Raw genomic sequence first — 21,342 nt, 5'->3', positions numbered from 1 at the left:
TGTGGGTGCCTAATGAAAATCATAAAGGAGATATTCAATTCCTATCCATGGAGGAAAATTTTAAAAGTGTAATACAATTAAACGTATTAAACATGATCTGAAAACTTTATTTTATGTTAAATGTTTTTGAAACCTGACTTCTAATAACATTTTTTTTTCTTCAAAGCCACTCATGGAGGGCTTACACTGTACCAAATATTGTTCTAAGGGTTTTTTTGGTGACTGTCATATTTATCAGCAATTATTAGTGTAAATACTCAAGCCAGAATTCTGAGTTTAGAATCTCAAGCTCTGGCTCTTATTTGGTCTGTGACTATGAGCAAGTACCTTAACCTTTCTGTGGCTGTTTAAAGGAGATATCAAGTGTGACTACCTCATAAAAATAGTTATAAGAATTAAGTAACTTAATGTATATAAGGTCCTAAAACAGTGCCTAGTATATACAGTAATTGCTAAACAAGTATTTGCTTTTATTCAGCCTTTGACGATTTTTGTTGATTTTTAATTAAAAAATCTTCCTTACTTGACTTACGAAGATTAAGCTTCAATTCAAAGAAAATACATTAAATGTTGGCATTACCACACTTAATTTCCCATTATTTTATAGAGCAAATACATAGTTTTTCCTACTATATATATAAAAAATTACTCTTATGCAATACATACCACTCATAATGAGGCACAGACAGGGAACTTGACTCTATTAAATTCTATTTTAATCCTTGCTAAATTTTCATTTCTCTCCTTCCTTATTTAAGTGTGGCTTTGCTATCTAAAATTATGATGTTTATTTGCATAATAACAAGGATTGAAAGGATCATGAATGAAAGAGTAAGAGAAAAACAGCTGTTTAACATCCTCGGAATGGTTGAAGGCTCTAATGAACTCTCTTTATTCATCTGTTGTATACTTTGAAGAAGAAAGAAAGAGATTGTCAAGACGATGGCTGCCTAAAAACATACTTAGAAGGAGACTTAGGAAAAGAAAGAACACATTATTACAAATGCCAGATTTAATGAGAATGCCACAGACACTAGATGTCTCTTATTTAAGGATATAAAGGGTTTTTTTAAAACATACTCAGATTATACTTAAATGTACAGGAAGTTGAGGTGAGAGTTATGTTTCATTGAGATGAGAATGTTTCATCCTTTAAAAAAGTAGCTATAAGGCAAACTTGTGCAAATAAAAGTTTTTAAAATATTTTAGTAATCTAAATGTAATAATATTCATTTTTTATGGTCTCCTTTTTAAACTTATGCCAATGGTAGCTTAAATAATCATTGATAAACCTTGCTGGTTTCAGCATCAACTCACTCCCAGTGAAACCTTAAGGTGAAGGCAGGGAGTTGATGAATAAGGTTCTAATCAGTGGAAAGAGACCCAAAGGTTGGAACCTCCAGCTTGTTCTTACCCTTCATTGTTTCAGCTGTTTCTTTCATTCTAGCCAATTTGTATTTGTATTTATCCGCTTCTTCTTTTCTTCTGCCTTTGCTTTCTTCTTATTCAGAGAGCCCTTTTCTCTCTGCCTTTCAAACTTCTGCTGATCATCTAAAACTCCTTCCTCACATATTCTCTCAAAATTGTATCTGGTAATTGGAAAAATAATGATGCCTAATTTTTTTGTTTACTATGTCACTATTTATATTGTTGTTATATTGTTGGACATGTCGATAAGTTGATCATGGCACTGTTTTATCTGACATTTTTAAATGATTCCATGTAGAATCTCAAAATTTTAGAAAAAAAATTATTTCTTCCCTTAAAAAATATAGTATATTTTCTTCTAATGGATACATGTTTACTGCTTTTCCCATCTTGGCTGTTGGAAAGTTTGTAACTAAATTGTATATTGATTATAGTAACTCTGTAATAATTATGACCAGTCCTATTTTATATTACATTATTTCCCCTGAGTCTATATTTTTTATTCTAAGGTATATCAGCTGATTTCTTTTATATTTATCTTGTAGTAAGTATTGCCTATTTTCATGATATATCTCCTCAATTATTTTCTATAATGACTAGAATAAATAAGTAGATATGAAATTAGAGTTTGGTATGTTTATGCTCCCAACATTAAGAATGTATTCCTATGACATTCATTATGCAAAGTTGTGAACTCTAATTTACACAGGCAGGTAACTAATCATGAGGTAAGTCTTTATTTTCTGAAAATTCTAATATATTAACTTTCATTTTCAATGTTGAATAAAAATCTGCTTCCCTAAAATCTACTCACTAGGATGATTCTGTCATCTTGTAGTTGAAGCAAGTAAATACAATTCTTTTCGTTCAACATGGCCCTTCAAATATGCCACTAGTGACCCTCATCACTCAGTTTAGACATCCACCTCTCCATCCACTGTGCCTATGAGACCTAATTTCCAGATTCTTTTCCTCCATGGTCATCATCTCTCAATGTTCTTTAATGCCTTTCTTAAAATGCCAAGAACCAGACTCAATACTTCAGAGTGATCTACCAGAATGGAAGCAGATACAGTGAGATTTCCAGAGTATATATTTTGGACATTGAAGTCTGGCTTATTTTTATTTAATGTGCACTCTTGTTTTGAGGGAAGACCACATCACACTCATCCCAGGGATAGACAGCTGGGCAAGAAAATACATTTTATAGTGATTCTGGTATTACATGTGAACAAACAGTGCATTTACTCTTATGGGTTGCCTTAGGAAGGGTTGCCTCTATTTCATTAGGTTGGTCATTCTTCTTGTACAGCATATTCTCTCCCTACTGCCACTATATTCATTCTTTGCCCTTTTCTGGGGCCCTTCTTCATGTCCCAGGAAGCTGACCTCTGGGGAATGCATCAATCAAATGGCCTCGTCTTTTGGTCTCAAGTAGATGCAACCATAGGAGACACAAGCAGGAAATTAGGAAGTGGAACTACAGTCCCCTAGATCTCCCATGACTCTTGAGACCCCCGAATTTTTCTAGACCTTTGTGGGACTGGGTGCCTCACCATGCCTTGTTGGGGTCACATGCCCCTTTGCAAATAGAGGTTTCAATAACTTCTCCTCCATGAAATCCCTTTGTGAGTGGCATCTCCTTTCTAATGAAAACCTGACTGACAGACTGAACATTATTAGAGGGTAGAGAAGTAAGTGAAATCAAAATAAGCATACAGATAATATCACAGCATACATAATCCTAAATATAAAGCAAGAAACATATATATATATAAAGATAGAATTATATTTTACTAAGTAAAATATGAATAATTATCTTTTCTTTGCTTGATGCCAATCTTTGAGACTTTAGAACATCATTCACACTTTTCTCAGCAAATGCATGGAAACAAACAAAATAAACAAAGAAATAAAACAATACTAGGATCAGTCCATTTTGCGTTTTGTTCCACTATAAAAATACAATTTAATTTGGAAGACCATTTTTATTCCCAAAACTGTCAGAGAAAATTAAGATCTGAAGTATTTTTATGGAAAAAAAAAAAAAAAAAACCTAAGATACATGGAGTATATGTAAAATAAAACTGGGTGAAATTTTAGTGGTTAATGAATATGATGCTTTGCTTCTCTACCACTGCTAAAAAGTGATGTTAATAAACACTAATGTGCTTCTTTGTTGATACATAGTAGTCTTGGTCTTATCTAGGTTGTGTTTTGAAAAATACTTTGAGTCTTATTATGATTGAAAAAATAGTTCTTACATGAAGGTTCTTCAGGTTCTTAAAGTCTCCATCTTTGATTTCAGTTATTTTGTTGTTTTGCAGGTCCAGCAGAGTTGTGTCAGGGGGAAGATCCTTTGGCACTTTCTCCAGACCTAGCATAAGAGTAACAGGAATGTGCAGTGAGTAGAAAGGACACATGGCTACAGAATCATACAGTATATATTTACCAAGAAATTAATGTTGTGATGAGCATTTCAACGTAACAACTTACTTTTCTTCTTCTAAGAATTACATTCATTGTAGGGTAAAACTTTTGCTTTGTCTTTTGCAACGAAGTCAAATAATTTTTTGCATTTAATAATAAACTCAATGTGATATTTTCCTCATGGAATTACTCCTCTGCATAAAAGGAACATTTGTGTTGCGTTAGGGTGTGACTCAAATCTGTTTTACCTCTTGGTTCTTGTATTGAAAAGTAGTTATTCTGATAAGTAGTCAGCATGAGTGATTTGTAAATCCATACATTTTTACATAAATACCATGTCAGTAATGACTCTAGCCAAATCATCAGTAATAAAGATCTTTTTGATAAACGTAACCCTGTCACAGATCTACAGTTAAAATTATAAGAACATATAATCACGTTGTGGCAGGATCTTGAAAATTTGTCTAATGTTTTGGGATAAAAGTTCTTTTAGTTTTCATTGGAATGCCAAAACAATATCAATTTCAGTTGATATTTTATGACCAATAGATATAGGGCTAGTTAGAATGAAATAAATTTGGTAGTATGACTTATCTAAAATTAATTTTATGAAGTATTATTTTTAGACTTAGATTTTGGTCTAACTGACTGAATTATTGTTTTTAGTTTGTAAATGTAAACTCATTGAATAACCAAATGGCATGGTATTAAAAAATATTTTAAGAGCCATTTGGCTAGTCAAATAAGGATAAATAAGAATTATAAAAAAGGTAGTTATTTTGAATAAATCATTTTGAATCATAATGGAGTAAAATATTAAATAAGGCCTTTTGCCTTTCTTTTTTTCCATTGTTTCATACTGAAGTAGGACATTAAGTAAAAATTTGATATTCTATTAACTCAAATCAATGTGATCATTTCCATATTTTAAGATTCCATAACATAAATCAGAAATATTTTTCAGCCTTTGGTAGAAGCAATCTCTCCATTATATCTGAAACTTGAAGTGCTGAAGATTATTTTTTCATAAATTCCACAAGCCTTTATTGAATACCTCCTGGGTACCATAAATTTATTAGATCCTGGGAATATATCAGGACCAAGGCAGATATTGTCCATGACTCCATAAAAAATAAAATTCAGTTTACCATTTTCAATTAAAATAAAATTACAACACGGTATAATGTTGAGAAAATAACATTTCAATTTTGAGTTTTATGTAAATATACTTGTAAACAAAATAGGTAGCCCTATTTTGACTATCTTCATTTCTTCCATGAAAATTACAAAAAAACATATCTGAAGCCATCTATTTCTGAGTCTTTCCCAAATAATTTTTTAGCCACAATATCACTGCTCCATTGATAGTTGGGGTTGGGGGTGAAATCTTGTTCTTAATTCAGTGACCACCTATCTTCATAAATTTAAATATCAAAAAAAAAGGTTAATTCTAAACTTACATAAATATGTTACATAAATATATAACTCTTATAGACACAGTTCCCATAGAAATGACAAGAGTTAAGTGCTTTCAGTGATAAACAGTAAAATACCAGAACAGCTATCTTGTAGGGGGTTGTTTAATGACACTGTACAGTTGTCCTTACTGCCATTTTCAGAAATGTCAATTTGCTAATTTCATGCAATTAGGTATAGTACACTTCTTCCAAATCTTTTATAATTAGTGTTCTCCAACCCAGAAAAGACAAGCTTCTTTTCATTTAGAACATAGTTACTCGATTTTATCATTTTTTCTTGGGCACCTTCGTCAAAGTCCTAATTTCCACTTATGCTTACTTTTATTCATGGTGAACTTAAGTTCTAGTGACTCTCAGCATTTGGTCAATGCCAAACTGCAGATAAAATTTCAAATGTGTAGGGAAAAAAATGATGTGACTGGATGGCTGACACTTTTGATTATGTTGTCATTCTAAAATTTTATAACAAAAGGAACTATTGAATAGGTAATTTATATACATCTTATTTCTAGAGATTTAGAAAAAAGGAATACCATCTACAGGATTCTAAATTTTGTAGTTTAGTTTTTGGAGAGCCATTTCAATGATTAAAATCTTAAATCTACAACCTGCTCTGAATTAGAAAATTTGTGTTTATTTGGGGGATTTCACATATTAGTATTTTTATTAATAATTTATGTAGTTTTAGAGTTTATTTTTAAAAATGAAAATATGTTCTCATTTACCTTACAACAACCCAATGAAATAGGTAAGGCAGTATGGTAATCTCATACTTTCGGATAATATTTTCATAATATGAACAAGCTTATGTAGCTAGGAATGACAAAATATGGATTAGAAGACAACTGTCCTGGATTCCAGCATGACTTTTTTTTTTCTGGCATACCTATCTGCATCCCCCAAAAGAACTGTTCTGACAGACCCAGTAATATGCTGTACCTGTAAGGGCTAGATAAGGCACTGCAGTGTTTACTAACTTCCTCAAAGACAACAGGCAGAGTATAATGGAGAATTTACCCTAGTTATGAGTTCCCTGAATGTCACAAAGGGAAGGGCCCTTAAATATCAGCTAGTCTATGATTCCCAAATGCTGATTAGGTAGACTCTATGATGAGGTTTTTAACAATCTGTATCAAAATAAAAAACAAGAGCAATGTGGTTAGTTTTAATGTAAATTATCTCACTCACACACAGACACACACACACACACACACACCTGAGACCAGTTCCTGCCTTCACTTCCATTTCTACTTTTAAATATACCTTCTTTAAAAAATGATTATGATAGCAGATGGCAGGCTGTTATTTTGTTAGATTTGGTATTGACCTTAATTAGAAATTAACTTGTTCATCATTCAAAAAGTTTACTTATCCCAGAAATCAGAGAATTTTAAGCCAGTCTAATCTCATTTCATAAGTAAAGAAACAGAAACCCAAAGACATTAAATAGCTTATCTAAGGTGACTCATGGCTAAAGTAGACCAAGAGTCAGGATAGTTTGTGTCCTCACTCCAGAACTATATGGTGTGTCTCTTTTTTCTTTTCTTTCTTTTATTTTATTTTGTTTTGTTTTGTTTTGTTTTCAGACAGAGTCTCGCTCTGTCACCCAGGCTGGAGTACAATGGTGCGATCTTGGCTGCTCACTGCATCCTCCATCTCCCAGGTTCAAGCGATCCTCCTATCTCAGCCTCCCAAGTAGCTGGGACTACAGGCACCAGCCACCACATCTAGTTAATTTTTGTATTTTTAGTAGAGATGGAATTTCACTGTATTAGCCAGGATGGTCTTGATCTCCCGACCTCATGATCTGCCCACTTCAAACTCCCAAAGTGCTGGGATTACAGATGTCAGCCACTGCACCTGGCTGCGGTGTGCCATTTATGCAGGTGATCATTATGCATATTTTAAAATGCTGATCTACAGCTACTCCTTGAGCATATTATGTCATTCCCAGCTACTCATTTTTGTTCATGCAAAGCATATTTTATGTAGAATTCCACTTATTCATTTATTTATATTTCCATTTTAACAATCCCTTGAAGCATATCCATTATCCCAGCTCCTCTGGAATATTCATCCTGACCACCCTGTATAACAGTAATCTTGCACCTCCAAAGTTCTTATAGGCTATAGATTTATAAGTTTACACTATACTGTCCTGTATTTCAGGGTCTGTGTTTGCTTTGTTATTTTTTGTTTTCAGTTTTGTTTTTCCTGAGTAAGGAGGACTAATTACTGTTTCACATCAGCACTTTGCTCTGGTTGCTTTGAAAACAGGAAGTGCCTTTCTGATTAATTAATTTTAAAGTCTATCTGCCTTGCTGTCCCATGATAAAAAGTTCATGAGCATGGATTTGAGATCATTTCTGCCATATTCTGTCATAACCATCTCCCTCTAACCTGCTATCATAGCAGAACTTATTTTTCCTCAGAAGTATTAGGATACAACTCGTTATAATGATTGTAATTTTCTTCCTGATTCTCCGTTGGCCAGGAACATTTTATAAATGAATGCTACCTACTACCAAATATGTCATTCCCATTACGTGCACCTGAAAATTGCTCTCACTTTCTTCAGTGTCTTTGCCATATTTGTGAAGCACCTTTTGTCACATACGTATCTCAAGAAGACTGACTTTTCTGTCTTACAGGGTGACTAATCCAGCAGTAAGAGTTTCTCTGCATGGCATATATTTCTCCTGGGAAAGGATCAATTAGAAGCTTCTAAATGAAGAAACAAATATTCATTCATAGATTTGTATTGTCAAAAACAAACAATCTTGAATCTGATTAAGCCTCTAAATTCCAAGAGAAAATGAAGAAATTGTGAATCTGTAATTTAAAGAAGAGTTATAAGCTATTTTAGCTGGGTGCTGTGGCTCAGGCCTCAAATTCCAGCACTTTGGGAAACTCAGAAAAATGGATTGCTTGAGCCCCAGAGTTCAAGACCAGTCTGGGCAACATGGCAAGGCCCGGTCTTTACAAAATATTAACTGGGCATTGTGCCACAAGCCTGTAGTCCCAGCTACTCAGGAGGGGGGATCCCCTGAGCCCGGAGAGGACGAGGCTACAGTGAGCTGTGATCATGCCACTGCACTACAGCCTGGGCAACAGAGTGAGATCCTGTCTCAGAAAAAAAAAAAAGAAAAAGAAAAAAGAAAAAAGCTATTTTAAAAAATGCAATGTATCTACTATGTACTTCATCTGGATCCTGATTCATATAAATAAACTATAAAATAAACAGATAAATTTTATGGTTATTCATAAAATGATATAGAAAGTAAAATGTTAAACATTTTAAATGATATTTGAATTACCCAGGTTAAATTTACATCAAAAAAATGTTCCAGAATGAAAACAAAGTAATCAAGATAGGACTTAATACTTTTATTACAATCCTGAGTAGAAGAATTAAGAAACTATTAAGTTAATTTGTAAATTAATTTAATTATGATTATTAATATCATAATATAGTTTGTAATCATTAAATAATGACCTTCATGGGGGACATGTAATATCTATGGGCCTTCTCTACATAATACATAATTATGCTCCAACTTCTCATTAGAAATGTATATAAATCTAAGTAAATATTCAGATGATTATATTTTCCAAAGATGGCATAAATTAAATTTTCTATCCTACATTACTCTTCTACAATAGACATTTGTCCCAATGCCATCAGGAGGTAGTATCTAATTGCTCTCTCTTCCCTTTGAATTTAGGATGGTCTTGTGATGCCTCTAGGAATCAATAGACTGAAACACCATGACATTTGAGACTAGTTCAGAAAAGACTGTACAGCTGCTACCCCCGTCTTCTGGGATGCTTGCTCCGGGATAGTCAGGGGACATAGAAAAAAAGAGAGGCCACCTGAGGCACTCCAGAGGATAGAACAGCCAAGCTTGTGGGCAATAGCAGCAGCAACTGTTAGTCATGAGAGTGAACTGTCTAAGGTGTCCAGCCCAGGCTAGCCTTCCTATGACTATATTCCCAGCTAACATTTGACTACAAATGCAAGAGTGACCCCAAGTGAGAACAGCCCTTCAGAGTCCTTCCCAAATTTTCTATACCTCAAACCATGAGCAAATTAAATTATTTTTTAAGCCACCATGTCTTGGAGTAAAATTCATTCAGCTGTAGTAATAGGAGCACAGTAGTTTCCTAAATTTATTTTTCATTAAGCATCCTTTATTTAACATAATTCTGAATTTTCCACTAAAACACACTGTTTTCAAGGTAGCCTGGATGAGATGTTTGCTCTCCTAGGTTTTGTAAGGAACTTTATCTTTTTTAAAATCTAGTTATTTATTAAAGTAAATAAGACACTATTGAAGACATTACCAAAACATCATTTCTGAATAGAGACTAGTAAGAAATATGCTTCTTTTTTTCTTCCCTTCTTTTGGTTGTCCCAGTGATAAATAGTATTGTTCTCTAGCAAATGTCAGCAATCTGGTAAACATGATGTTGGACAAAGGCCAGGTCATCTTAAAACATCATGGTTTTTTTTCTGCCGTGTGGCTGGAGTCCAAACTCTTAAGATTTATTCTTACTGACTTTCAACAATTTTTTTTTATAATTCTGTACTCAACTTCGTAATTGGGACAGTGGTGATGTACTTCAGTTTTTGGGCAAATGACCAAAATAATATTTCGGAGCTCCAGCCCCACCAAAAAACTTATCCGCTCAAGGCAGGCATGTTTTCCTCTTTTCATCTTAAAAATGGCAGTCTAACTGCGTTATCAGTTAGACCAGGCTTCAGACATAGAAGATTCTTCTCTAATTCTATTCCCTTTCCAGTCAAACTCAAGGAATTTCTAAGCTTCTTGGCTTTACAGTCGTCCGTAAAGGGAAGGAGCTAGGATGTACTGAGAAATGACTTCTGTTTCTCAGTCAGACATGTTCCCTCCTCTTTGCAGCTTGGTAGAGTCTAGAATATTGTAGACTATTCATCCAAGCATTCACTCAAGCACCGAACCATGCATGTGTTTGTTTATTCATTCATCAGTCATTGACTGATGTTTGAAGAGTCTACAAAGTATAAGGCAGTTTGTTGTGTAGTGGTTGTACGAAGATAAATTATTGCAATACTTACAGTGAAGAAAAAATAAAATAGATATATAAATATAGTTAAAGATATTATATAATCATAGATATGTATATATAATTAGTTAATATAGAAAATCAAAGCAAATGTAGATTACGGTGAAAAGGCAGAAGCAGGCAAGCTACAGAAGTTAAAGCAGTCTGCAGACTAAGTCAAAAGTAACTGAGTCTTGAGTGTTACAGTACAATTGCTAAGGGCTTTCTCTTTTTATTAAGACTGAATTGTAAACTCATTTGTTTCTTTTTTCCTATTTTTTAGGAACTATCTAATCTTTTTCCACTCTTTTGAGGGAGAAAAGTTAAGGTTACAGGGTCTCATGGTTTTCCTCTCTTACCCAGGGAATGGATAGTTTAGCTAACCAATTCCCACCATATCCCCTGGAGCTAGGGATGTTCTTCCAAAGGAGAATGAATCCCAGCTGCAGTCTAACAAAATGCCTTGATCCCACACAGCTGCCTCTCTCTCCCTCCTGGGGCCGAGAAGGAAACCGGGGCTATGTTAGTTCTCAGTCAGGTCAAGGAGACAGACGCTTCCTTTGGCCTTCTTGACTCCCTCTCTTCCCCCTCTCCATCTTTAACCCCTTGAGTCAGGAGACTTGTTTAACTGGGTTGCATTGAGCATCACTCTTGCTTCATCTGAAGATCACCCGTACTCCACTCCTACTCAATGTCACCTTAGGCAACCCAGTGGCATGCTCTGTGCACAGCCTCCTTCCCATATCATGTTTTAGAAACACCCTTTTGGTGCATGCAAAACTCTGAATGAGGAACCCCTCATACCCCTGCTGCTGCAGAGCCAGACATAAAATAAGAAGGCAACTAAGCCTCTGGCATTCTGTCTGTTTCTCTGCAAAATAGTACAATTTATTTTTCTGGGTTGGTTTCATGAGAGAAGTCTAATGGTTCATTTACCTCATGTATAAGGTCTGCTTCTGGGAAAGCAGTTTTCCCAGCAAAGCGAGAAGCTGTGGTACAATATGTCCCAAGTGGTAACCACTGACAAAATTTTTCACCAGTTCAAGAAAAATGATTATGAAGAGGAAGCAACTATATAATTTAAAAGGTTGTACTTTTTCTGAGATTTTTTAAAATTACAACATTATTTGCATTATAAGCTACATTATTAGAAACCAGTAGTTATTTGTAATGCTTTTATATGGCAAATTCAAATGTGTTTCATCTTCTGGCACCATTTCTAGAGGGCTGTGTGGGGTATGAATCATTAATGATTATAAAAAAGCCAAATGCTTCATTGTTCTTAAATCAAACAAACTCATTTTGGTCAAAGGAATATTGGTTTGGAGAACATTCAATTGCTTGCTAAATGTACAATTTTTAAAAAATTCTTGTCTATTTACATTTGGAGATGATGTGGTCCTTTTTAGAGAGGTGGAGAGAGATGGTACTATTTTGTCTCTAGCTTGACAAGCCATATACTTATTAGTGAATTATTAGGAGTCTTATTTTCAATAAGGAAAAGATGATATCATTTGAATTGAGAATAATAAATACAAACCATTGAGAGTCTCTAAGTATATGGCTTATACTTATTATTCTCAATAATAAAAAGAAAAGAAAATATCAGAAACAGCATCATGTTCTTAGCTTTGTCTGAAATGGTAAGTGAAATGTAACAGTTACTATAATAAGCATTTTTACATATATTTTCTATTCTTATCCAGTGAAATAAGATATATTTCCATTTATCAAATGAGAAAACATCTTATGAAGTTTCAAGGTTACAGGTAGTGAACAGCAAAGCAGAATTTGAGATCAGAGGTGTTTAACTGCACAGCCCAAGTGTTTTCCACTATTAAACAGTATTAAGAGGTATTTCAACTCTTTTGAAATTTGTTTATAAGAAATATATCCAGAATTATTATTTTAATTTTGGAGCCTAGTCAAAAGACAATACTTGTCCTTATTTGACTTGTCAGGGTTAATTTGCATTTCAGTAATGAGGTGTAAGTCCATACCAAATTATACTACCTGGTGACACTTGATCCAAAGATGATAGTTGGGTCAAAGAGTACCTAAGTAAGGAGAACTGTCTTCCTTCAGGATGTCAAACATATAAAATAGAGAATCCAATCAAAATCAGGACATTTTAAAAACATTTGATTTTTAAAAGAATGAGTTACATTGTGGATTTATTATTATAAAGTAACTGAAAGACTGAATTTGCTAACTCTATATTTATTTTTAATTCTGCTTTTTTGAAATAAATGCTATAATTAAGAGAGAACTGGTTTATGTCTTAACATGATAGATAAAAGGAGACAAGATATGAGTCTCATAAAATTGTGGTTCCAATTACAAGGTAAGTTGCAACAAGTTCAACAAAACAACTTGGCCAATATCTATGAAGAATTCATGTTTACTGTCTCAATCCCTCATCCTCTAAAGAAAAAAAGAAGCACATTTTAATACTACTGTGATAAATTAGAATTAGGGACTAAAACAGTCCATGCATCTTCCAAAGGCCTCAAATTACCCTGCAGAGTAATTACATAATTTTAACTTCACAGCTTGTTACTTCTTAGGTTTGAAAGAATTGTTTAAAAATTTGATGTAACTTAACTTTGCCAAGAATATTTCTTACTGGGAAAAAGTAGTCAAACATTTTAATTTTAAAAGTTTATATTAAACATTGTTTAGATAATAAGATGACAAAGGACTATTATCCTTTAACACTGTAGCTCCTCTCTGCTCATTAAATGTCTGCCAAGGATAATCTACCAAGGATAATCCTGAACACAACGTTGGTTTTTGATACAGATAAGCATTAACATTTGCCGTCCCCAACTGCATTGCATTTATTTTCTTTATAACAACAATTCAAGCTTCATGCTCAGATTACTAGAGGACATAAACAAAGAAAAAATCAACTGTATTGCATTTATAATGAATGAGGTGGTCCATTTCTCCTTCCTTTCTTTCTTTTTTTCTTCATCTGTTATTACATATAATCATCATATAATTTTAAAAATGCATTAAGCTGCTACTATGACCCAGGTACCTCACACATTTAACAGAATTTCTAAGACTGTGATTTTTCTGCAAATGAAGGTGTCAAGGCTCTCAACAGCTTGCCATCATCATAAAGTAAGAAAGAGTTAGATAATAGACAAAATATGAAATGAGTTCTTTTTTTTTTTTTTTTCTTTTGAGACGGAGTTTCGCTCTTGTTACCCAGGCTGGAGTGCAATGGCGCGATCTCGGCTCACCGCAACCTCCGCCTCCTGGGTTCAGGCAATTCTCCTGCCTCAGCCTCCTGAGTAGCTGGGATGACAGGCACGCGACACCATGCCCGGCTAATTTTTTGTATTTTTAGTAGAGACGGGGTTTCACCATGTTGATCAGGATGGTCTCGATCTCTTGACCTCGTGATCCACCCGCCTCGGCCTCCCACGAGCTCATATTTTTAAAGTCAAGTGAATTTCAATTCCCTTTAAGAAATGTATTTTCTTGGAAATATCTGATTAAAAATGTTATAATATATTTAAGTATTCACCTGTAAATTTTAAAATATTGAAAATACCTTGCATGAGAGCACTGCTCATTGGAACTTTAGTTCTCTTAGTTAAATATGGTCTTAAAATCAATTTTTTAAAAATAATTTTAGCTATTTCCTTAGTATATGGGTCAGTAAACCTAGCTGTCAGAAAGGAATGATGTATACTTTGAGCTCCTAGAAAAAAGATAACGTGTAGCAAACTTTCTTGTCTAAAAACAAAACAAAATAAACAAAACAATATCAACGCAAACAACAAAATTATCATAAAGCTCCCAAGTCAGTGAACTTACTGTTTCCTAAGACTACAATTTGTTGTTGTTTCGCTTTGAACAATAGACTTATGCCTTTTTACATAACAGAGAATTGGAAAACTAGCCCAATGCTTTCATCAGGGTCAAGCATTATGAACTATTTTTCACGAAAGCAAAGGCAAACTATACTTATGAAAAAATAAAACTTCAGCAAAGTGACTGGCCAACTCTTCTTTCCTTAAAAACATCAACCCTTCATTTTTGATAACAAAATGGGAATAATAATAAATTATTTTAACTTGTTCTCAGAGGCTAAGAAAAATTTAACCCGCATCACATTCTTTGGGAACTTTGCCATTTTAGTAACTTCACAAAAGATTATCCCGTGCATATCCTTCAAATGGTGACTTCTTTGTTCAGATTTTTTGAACCCTGTTATTTTCCTGCCCAAGATAATAATGCAGGTCATCTCTAGATTCTTATAAAGTTTCTGAAGAGTAATTCAATCTCCTCTGTGGCAAATACACAATTCAAAAAGTAGTAGTTACAACTACTAGAATATAAGATCCACAATAACTAGGGCCATATTTGTCTTCCTCATTCTTTCCTCCCCATGCCTAGAGCAGAGCTGATCTTAGTCACTGAATGAGTGAACAAATCAATCCACTGGAATTATCCTGTGGCCTTTTGAAAGCCTTTCTATAAAGTTTTTATTTGGGTTTTAAATGGCTATACAATATATGCATTGAAGAAGCTATTTCAAGCGTTTACTTTTCAGTTGTTACTACTGAATATATTTTATGTTTTTCTGGGTTCCTATAGGTAGTTTATTCCAATTGTAGAAGTTAATGGCTTTTTTTTTCCTGCAAACTACTGCTAGAAAGCATTTTCTAGGACCGAAAGAAGTGCCTGATCGTGGTATGGGATTTCTTCCAGAAGGAAGTACACATGGCAGAATCATGATATAAAGATTTTTTTCCCTTTAAATCTACAATAAGAAAATACACCCCCTCAGAAAGAGGAATGTGAATCAGCTGCCATGTAAACTGAGTTCATTCCCCTTAGGTCCATATACTGAGCTTCAATGTTTCTGGAGACTCATCTTCTAAATGTATTGCTCTTGGAATTTCCAGACCAAATTTTTCTTTAACGACGATAAATCAAATGGTCTTTAGGGTGTTAGGCTAAAGATATATGTAACACAATTATACTGAATATTTAGCATACCTTAGTGATAAATATTTCCTTTGAAACTTTCTAAAGAATATAAGCAGCTAGATTACAACATGTCAAAAGTAAAGACAAAAACGAAGACTCAGAGATTAAGGGAGTATTTTGGTACTTGAAGGATAAGAGTTTGTCATAAAAATTTACGTATTTTGCTTTTGATGACTGCATGTTTTACACTTTAGTAATGTTGAAACTCTGTTATCTGGGCTAAGTGAATAGTACAGAGACTGACCTGGTTTTCTTAATATCTAATATATCATAAAAGCACATTACAAAATTAAGATTAAACCATCACTCTGAAATTTTAGAACATAAGACATTGTTCAGCTCAAAATTTTATTTTGTAGAAGAAGGGATGTAAAGCTCAGAAATATTTTTAAAAGTGATTCGCCCAAGAATGCAAAGTAATGGAGGAAAGAAGGAAGAAAGAGAAAGGGACAGAGGAGAGAGAGAATCACAAAGCTGCTTTTCTTTCTATCCTGTTCTGCTTCCTTTACTCCTCATTAGGTGGCACTCTCTCACATTTGGAGATACTAAAACTGAAAACGCTAAACTCTCAGAGTTTCCATTCTCAAGAACAAAACAAATAAGGTAGGTAAAGAGAACCTGCATCCCACTCACCCAAATCAGAACACTGGACCACTCGAAGATGGCATTGACAGCGGAAGGGGCACACTGGACCTAGGGGTGGCTCTAAACCGGGGTCATAAGGGTCTTCTGGGCCTATCCCAGAAGCCTCATCTTCTAGCATAAAGTCAAATAAGCCTCTCTGTTGAAATGGTCCGGCCCAGGAAACTTGTGCAAGCAGAAGGAGGATGATAGTGGCCTTCATGTTTTATCTCATGTATTTTCACAACCAGGGAACCTAGGAAACAAGTGAGAGATTTAAGAAAAATAGCACTGCCTATATTGTATGTGGTTTTTCATATAATATGCCACAATAGAGTGAGCACAGAGAAAAGGTGAAAAATAATCTTTCATTTATTATCAGGAAACAGAGCATTAAAAATGTATTGAAAGGTGATCAGGTACATTTTAACATCTTTTGCACAGCTATTTACTTAGGATGAGAAATCTGAATATTATTTAAATCTGCTTGTTTGAATCTTGGGTCTGAACTATGATGATATATATCCAAATCATTTGCAAAATTGTCATGATAGTCAGTCATGTTGGACTTTTCAATCCTTACTTAACTCAAGCCTTGCCATGGTCAAATAAAATTCTCTCTATACACATAGGAGATCTCCAATTTCTGCTTCAGAAATATTTCTGGAAGCCAGTCACATCTCTCCATCCCACCACATTTATTTTGGTCTAGGCCCTTCTCATCTCTCCCTAAACCACTACAAGAGCTTCCAATTCATTTCTGCCTTGCATATTTCCTCTATTTCAGGCCATCTTCCACTTTGCTGCCTGAATCATCTTCTAAAAATTCAATGTCATTTATTAATTTCTACTACAAATCATTTATTAACTTCCCATGGTTTATCAATACTGTCCACAGTTCCTGTGCTGTTTTCAGACCACTCATAATTTGATACGAATTAATAGCTCTAGCCACATTCCTTTTCATTGTCACTACATTCCCCATCCTCATCCTCACCTGAACCATGACAATCAAAGCTACTTGCCATGTAGAATACCGACCTTGCAGGAGTGTTGTAAAGATTAAATGAGATAGTGGTCTTCTCTTCTGTGTTCCCTGGCTCATCCAGGCAGGATGCTGCTTTCTCCCTCTTCTCTGCTCCCAAAGCACGTTGCTCTTACCTCTTTTAAATAACTTATCACATTATATTGCAATTTGCTTTGCGTGCTTGGTCTGTCCCCCCACTAGACGATGTACTGCTTCAGGGCGTGTCTTATTATTCCTTGTTCTGTACCCGCGCCTTGCACAATATTTTGCACACAAATGACTCAAATGGCCATCACTTTATTCATAATATGATTTATTCCATTTGTTCCAAGTAATCGGTTTGATTTTTTAAAACAAAAAATTAGCTTTTTTTCAATATCAAATTTCTGATATAAAACAGTTAGCAGATTGAAAACTTCAACTTGGTATAAGCAAGATCGACTTTTAAAAATAAATCAATTCCCTAGTTTCTTAAACACTATTTTTAATAAGCTAATAAACACATATGGGCAATCCTAACTGATTTTCATATGATGTATATATGATCTTGTTTTGCCAACAGGGCATTTTGTAAAAAACAAAGTATTGTTTCAATAAATGTATTGCATATTTATTTCATTCATTCCACAAGCATGAATCTATGTTGTCAAATCAATTGAAGTGCACTAAATAAATCTGTGACAAAATCGTAATTAATCTGAATAATAAAAGGTACTTGATTATATAGAAACAAAGTCATTTTGGGGATTAAATATTTTCAAATCTCACTGAAACTATTCTGATAGCTCCAAAACATTGTAGATAGTTAGCCTCATCATCTCCACCTTGAATTGTACACTTAGAAGAGTCCACATTAAAGTTGTATGTTTGTGAGTAGAATTTTAGAGTTATTTTGAGTCATTATCCAGTTGTAGTGTATGTTTAAAAAAAAAAGAAGAAAGGAAAGAAGAAAAGAAAAGAAAAGGAAAAAGGGAAAACAAAGATCTTTTATGTGTCTTCTGGAAATTTTCGCCTGGATTCGCTAAAGAAGAAACAAATGTTTTTTAGTTTCTTACATTTTTCCTTAGTTTATATTTACTACTGATATATGTCTAAAGCAGCATATGTCAAATACGGGCTTGTGGCTTTTCATTTAAAAAAAACATCATAAAGATTATTATTCGCGCTGCCACTTTAAGTTCAACATTAAGCTTTGTCTAGGAGCCCACTCAGTTACTGAGTTTCCCTTTAAGAGAAGACTTGTGTTGGCAGCCTGTTCCCTTGGATTGTAGCTGAGGGAGTGGTTTTGTATCTGTTTCCCATTAAAAATGCAATGTTTATGGTTTACCACAAGCTTGCTAGCCTTGCATATTTAATGTCTTACAAGTTTAAAAGAAAAATGAAGCAAAGTAATTGCAGATTTAATAAATAGCAACCACAGTTAATGCAGATGTCGCTTTGAAATCTTTTCTCCAGAGCAGAAAATGCCTGGTTGTTTCACTAACAACCCAAAAAAAGAAAATGTTGAGCATTAACTGAGAGGAACAGTATTACAATTTATGTTTGTTTATTCCTGTTAAAATAGTGCAAATTCTCCTAACAATATTCTTTTAGATTGAAGCTGAATATAGACAGGCATCTTACGACTTCAATCACTGATTTTTATTTCACTTTCATTTGCTTGTGTGTGTGTGTGTGTGTGTGTGTGTGTGTGAAAGAGAGAAAGAGAGAGAATGTGTGTATGTGTGCATTTAACCCTGACTTTCCTGTGGGGGAAAAAAAATAGCATATGCAGAAACTTTGTGCAAATTCTTCCATAAATCATCTCTTTTAAATTAGTGTCATGGTACTTGAAGACCCATTATCTTAAAACATTTCATGTGAGCTGTCGATGCTGATAATTCCTTTAGTCATTTCCTTATTTCCTCAACTAATTCGACATATAAAGAGCTAAGAGCAGCTGTCCAGGTAGAAACCAAGGAGACTGTTATTGAGATGATATGCTGTTTAAATTTTATTGAAACTGTTTTAAGTAGTCTCAAAATGCATGACACTTTCCACTTTCCAAGATGATAAGTACTATTGTAATATCATTGCTCCACTAAAGCTAGTTGCCATAGTTTACAAACGTTTTACCAAAAATAATAATTTCTGGTTCCTAAAACTACTTAAGCCCATTAAATGAACTGTATCATTCAGATCAACATTTGCATTATGTCATCTATGGCTTTGGTGTCACTTTCAAAGTCAAAATTTAACCCTCAAGAGATAAGTGAAGCTATAAATGCAAAGCAACATTAAATCCTACAGCACTAGATGATTAAAAACTTCAATAATAATAGATATAATTTAAAAATAAAGGATAAAACAGCATTTATCAGCAAACAAGGGTTACTATAGGAGGCATTTGGCTCTTTTTCTGGTTAGAAAGAGCAACAGGAAAAAAAAAAAGCCACAGGTATTTACATCACTGGGAGCCCACTTACCCAGTGGTCACTGTGTTACCCTGCTTTAAAATTAGAAAATTAACCCACATCCTCATTTTATAGTGAATGTGTCTTAAAATTTCACCTGCAGTGAAAACACTGACTAGGACTTAAGAAATTATACAGCATTGTGAATATCTTAGGCATTTAATAACAAATATTTTCAATGTTTGTTTTCACTTCTCTGGTGATAATTTCTATTCATTTCTGGGGTTGAAGAAATGCACATTAGATATCTTCAGCTAATCACCAGAGTTAACTTGTTTGGGGGTTTTAAAAGTTCTTAAAGCAGACAAAAATTCAGGAGAAAAATACATTTTTAAATATATAGCTCAATTACAAACTGTTATGCTACTTTAGAATACTTTTACCACCTCCTAAAGAGCTAAACATTCATTAATACAAACACAAAAACATCAAGATAGAGAGTCCTGGTGTTAGGTTACAGTTTTTTAAAAGCATCTTTGCAAAAACAGAAAAGAAAGAAAAGTAAAACAATGCATTCAATCATTTTACCAACTAACGTCTGTTTTCAAACAATACTTGTTTAAAATGTTGCATAAAGACTATAAAAGTTTAACAATTTTTTTTTTACGTTTCTTTTTCTCACCAAATAATCCCTTTTGCTCTCAGTTTGACTGAAGTTTTATTAGTCTGTAGCAGAGTTCAGGACAATTATTGAAAACCATACCTTTTAATCCAGGAATTTGCCACGGGAGCCCTCAAAGCTGAGATGTAATTACACTAAATATTCAGCCCAAGTAAAAGAGTTTGCAGGTGTGGAAAGGAGGAGGGGATAGGTGCTGCTCTGTGACTGTCACTAAGTTGAAAACCTCCTGCTTCTACTCCATAGCACAGTTAAAAAATAAGGTTTCCCTCAATGAACACAATCCGGCTGACACCCACATTAGATCATATGGTAATGATATGTCTCTTGTATTGTAGCCAGAAACTTTATCGGCCTTTTTTTTTCCCTCCCATTTGCTATATTCTTTTTGCATCTGCTTAAGATTCTAAGCTGCTTATGTAGTATAGTGGAGCAACTTGATTTGAAATTTGTCTTATTGTAGATTCATTTCCCTAAGACATTGTAACTAAAGGGTGTGTTTCCCCACCCCCATCCCATTCCACTCTCCACCCTTTCTAGCTTGTTTACAAGTAACATTTATTATACTTCCAAAATGGAATTTTTTTCTTGCTTTCAGGATGTGTAAGTCCAGAAAATGAAATGAAATTAATCTTGTAGTTGTTTTAAATGTGGACTGCAAAAATAAATGAGTAGCCTGATGTGAAAGTATTCATTCGGATTCTTACTTGCCTTGGAATGTTTGTGTAAATTCAAGCACTACGCTGTGGAGTTTTTCTATACATTTTGAACATATTTCTAAAGTGTCCTGAAAGCAAGCCATGGTTTTATATGAAAAGTAAGTCATCTATCACTTTTATTAATCATAGTTTAAAATCTTTCTCATTGCTCACCAGTTTTTAAGTAAAAAACATAGATAACTAGTAGCTGATAACAATATAGTTTAATCATTTATATATGGAAAATTTTATTTTCATAGATTATACTTTTATGTAAACTAGAACTTTGAAAAGGCAATAGAGTCTATGTCCCTTTTCAAATTTCAGTAAATGAAAAGAAAAACAAAACAAAACAAAGAGCAACTACAAGGAAAGGTATTTATTTAGCCACTGGAAATATTTTTTGAGCTTTTATAATTTCCTTGCTGGATGCTGTTAGTTGTCTCTGTGTAGGTCTCTGTGTTTTGACTTGTATCATTATGCGCTGGCCCCT

General features: G+C 34.0%; 1 protein-coding gene across 2 annotated transcripts in view; it reads right to left on the bottom strand.

Moving 5' to 3' along the window:
* The window catches only part of DCN (decorin), a 35,674-nt gene extending 15,091 nt beyond the window's left edge, over window positions 1-20,583 (bottom strand). The window contains exons 1-3 of one of the 2 annotated variants that reach the window (XM_012469352.2): window positions 20,236-20,583; window positions 16,065-16,308; window positions 3,693-3,805 (exon numbers count right to left, since the gene is read on the bottom strand). In XM_012469352.2, the coding sequence (XP_012324775.1) occupies window positions 3,693-3,805; window positions 16,065-16,275 (324 nt within the window). In that variant the 5' untranslated portion in view covers window positions 16,276-16,308; window positions 20,236-20,583. Of the gene's footprint in view, window positions 1-3,692; window positions 3,806-16,064; window positions 16,309-17,093; window positions 17,289-20,235 lie in introns of those variants that run through there. The other variant, XM_012469351.2, reaches the window with a different exon arrangement.
* Window positions 20,584-21,342: the final 759 nt, after the last annotated feature.

This window comes from Aotus nancymaae, unplaced genomic scaffold, assembly GCF_030222135.1.
Source record: "Aotus nancymaae isolate 86718 unplaced genomic scaffold, 86718_ANA_hifiasm-v0.15.2.pri h1tg000016l, whole genome shotgun sequence".
Taxonomy (NCBI): Eukaryota; Metazoa; Chordata; class Mammalia; order Primates; family Aotidae; genus Aotus; species Aotus nancymaae.
This window is presented reverse-complemented; position numbering and strand designations above follow the sequence as displayed.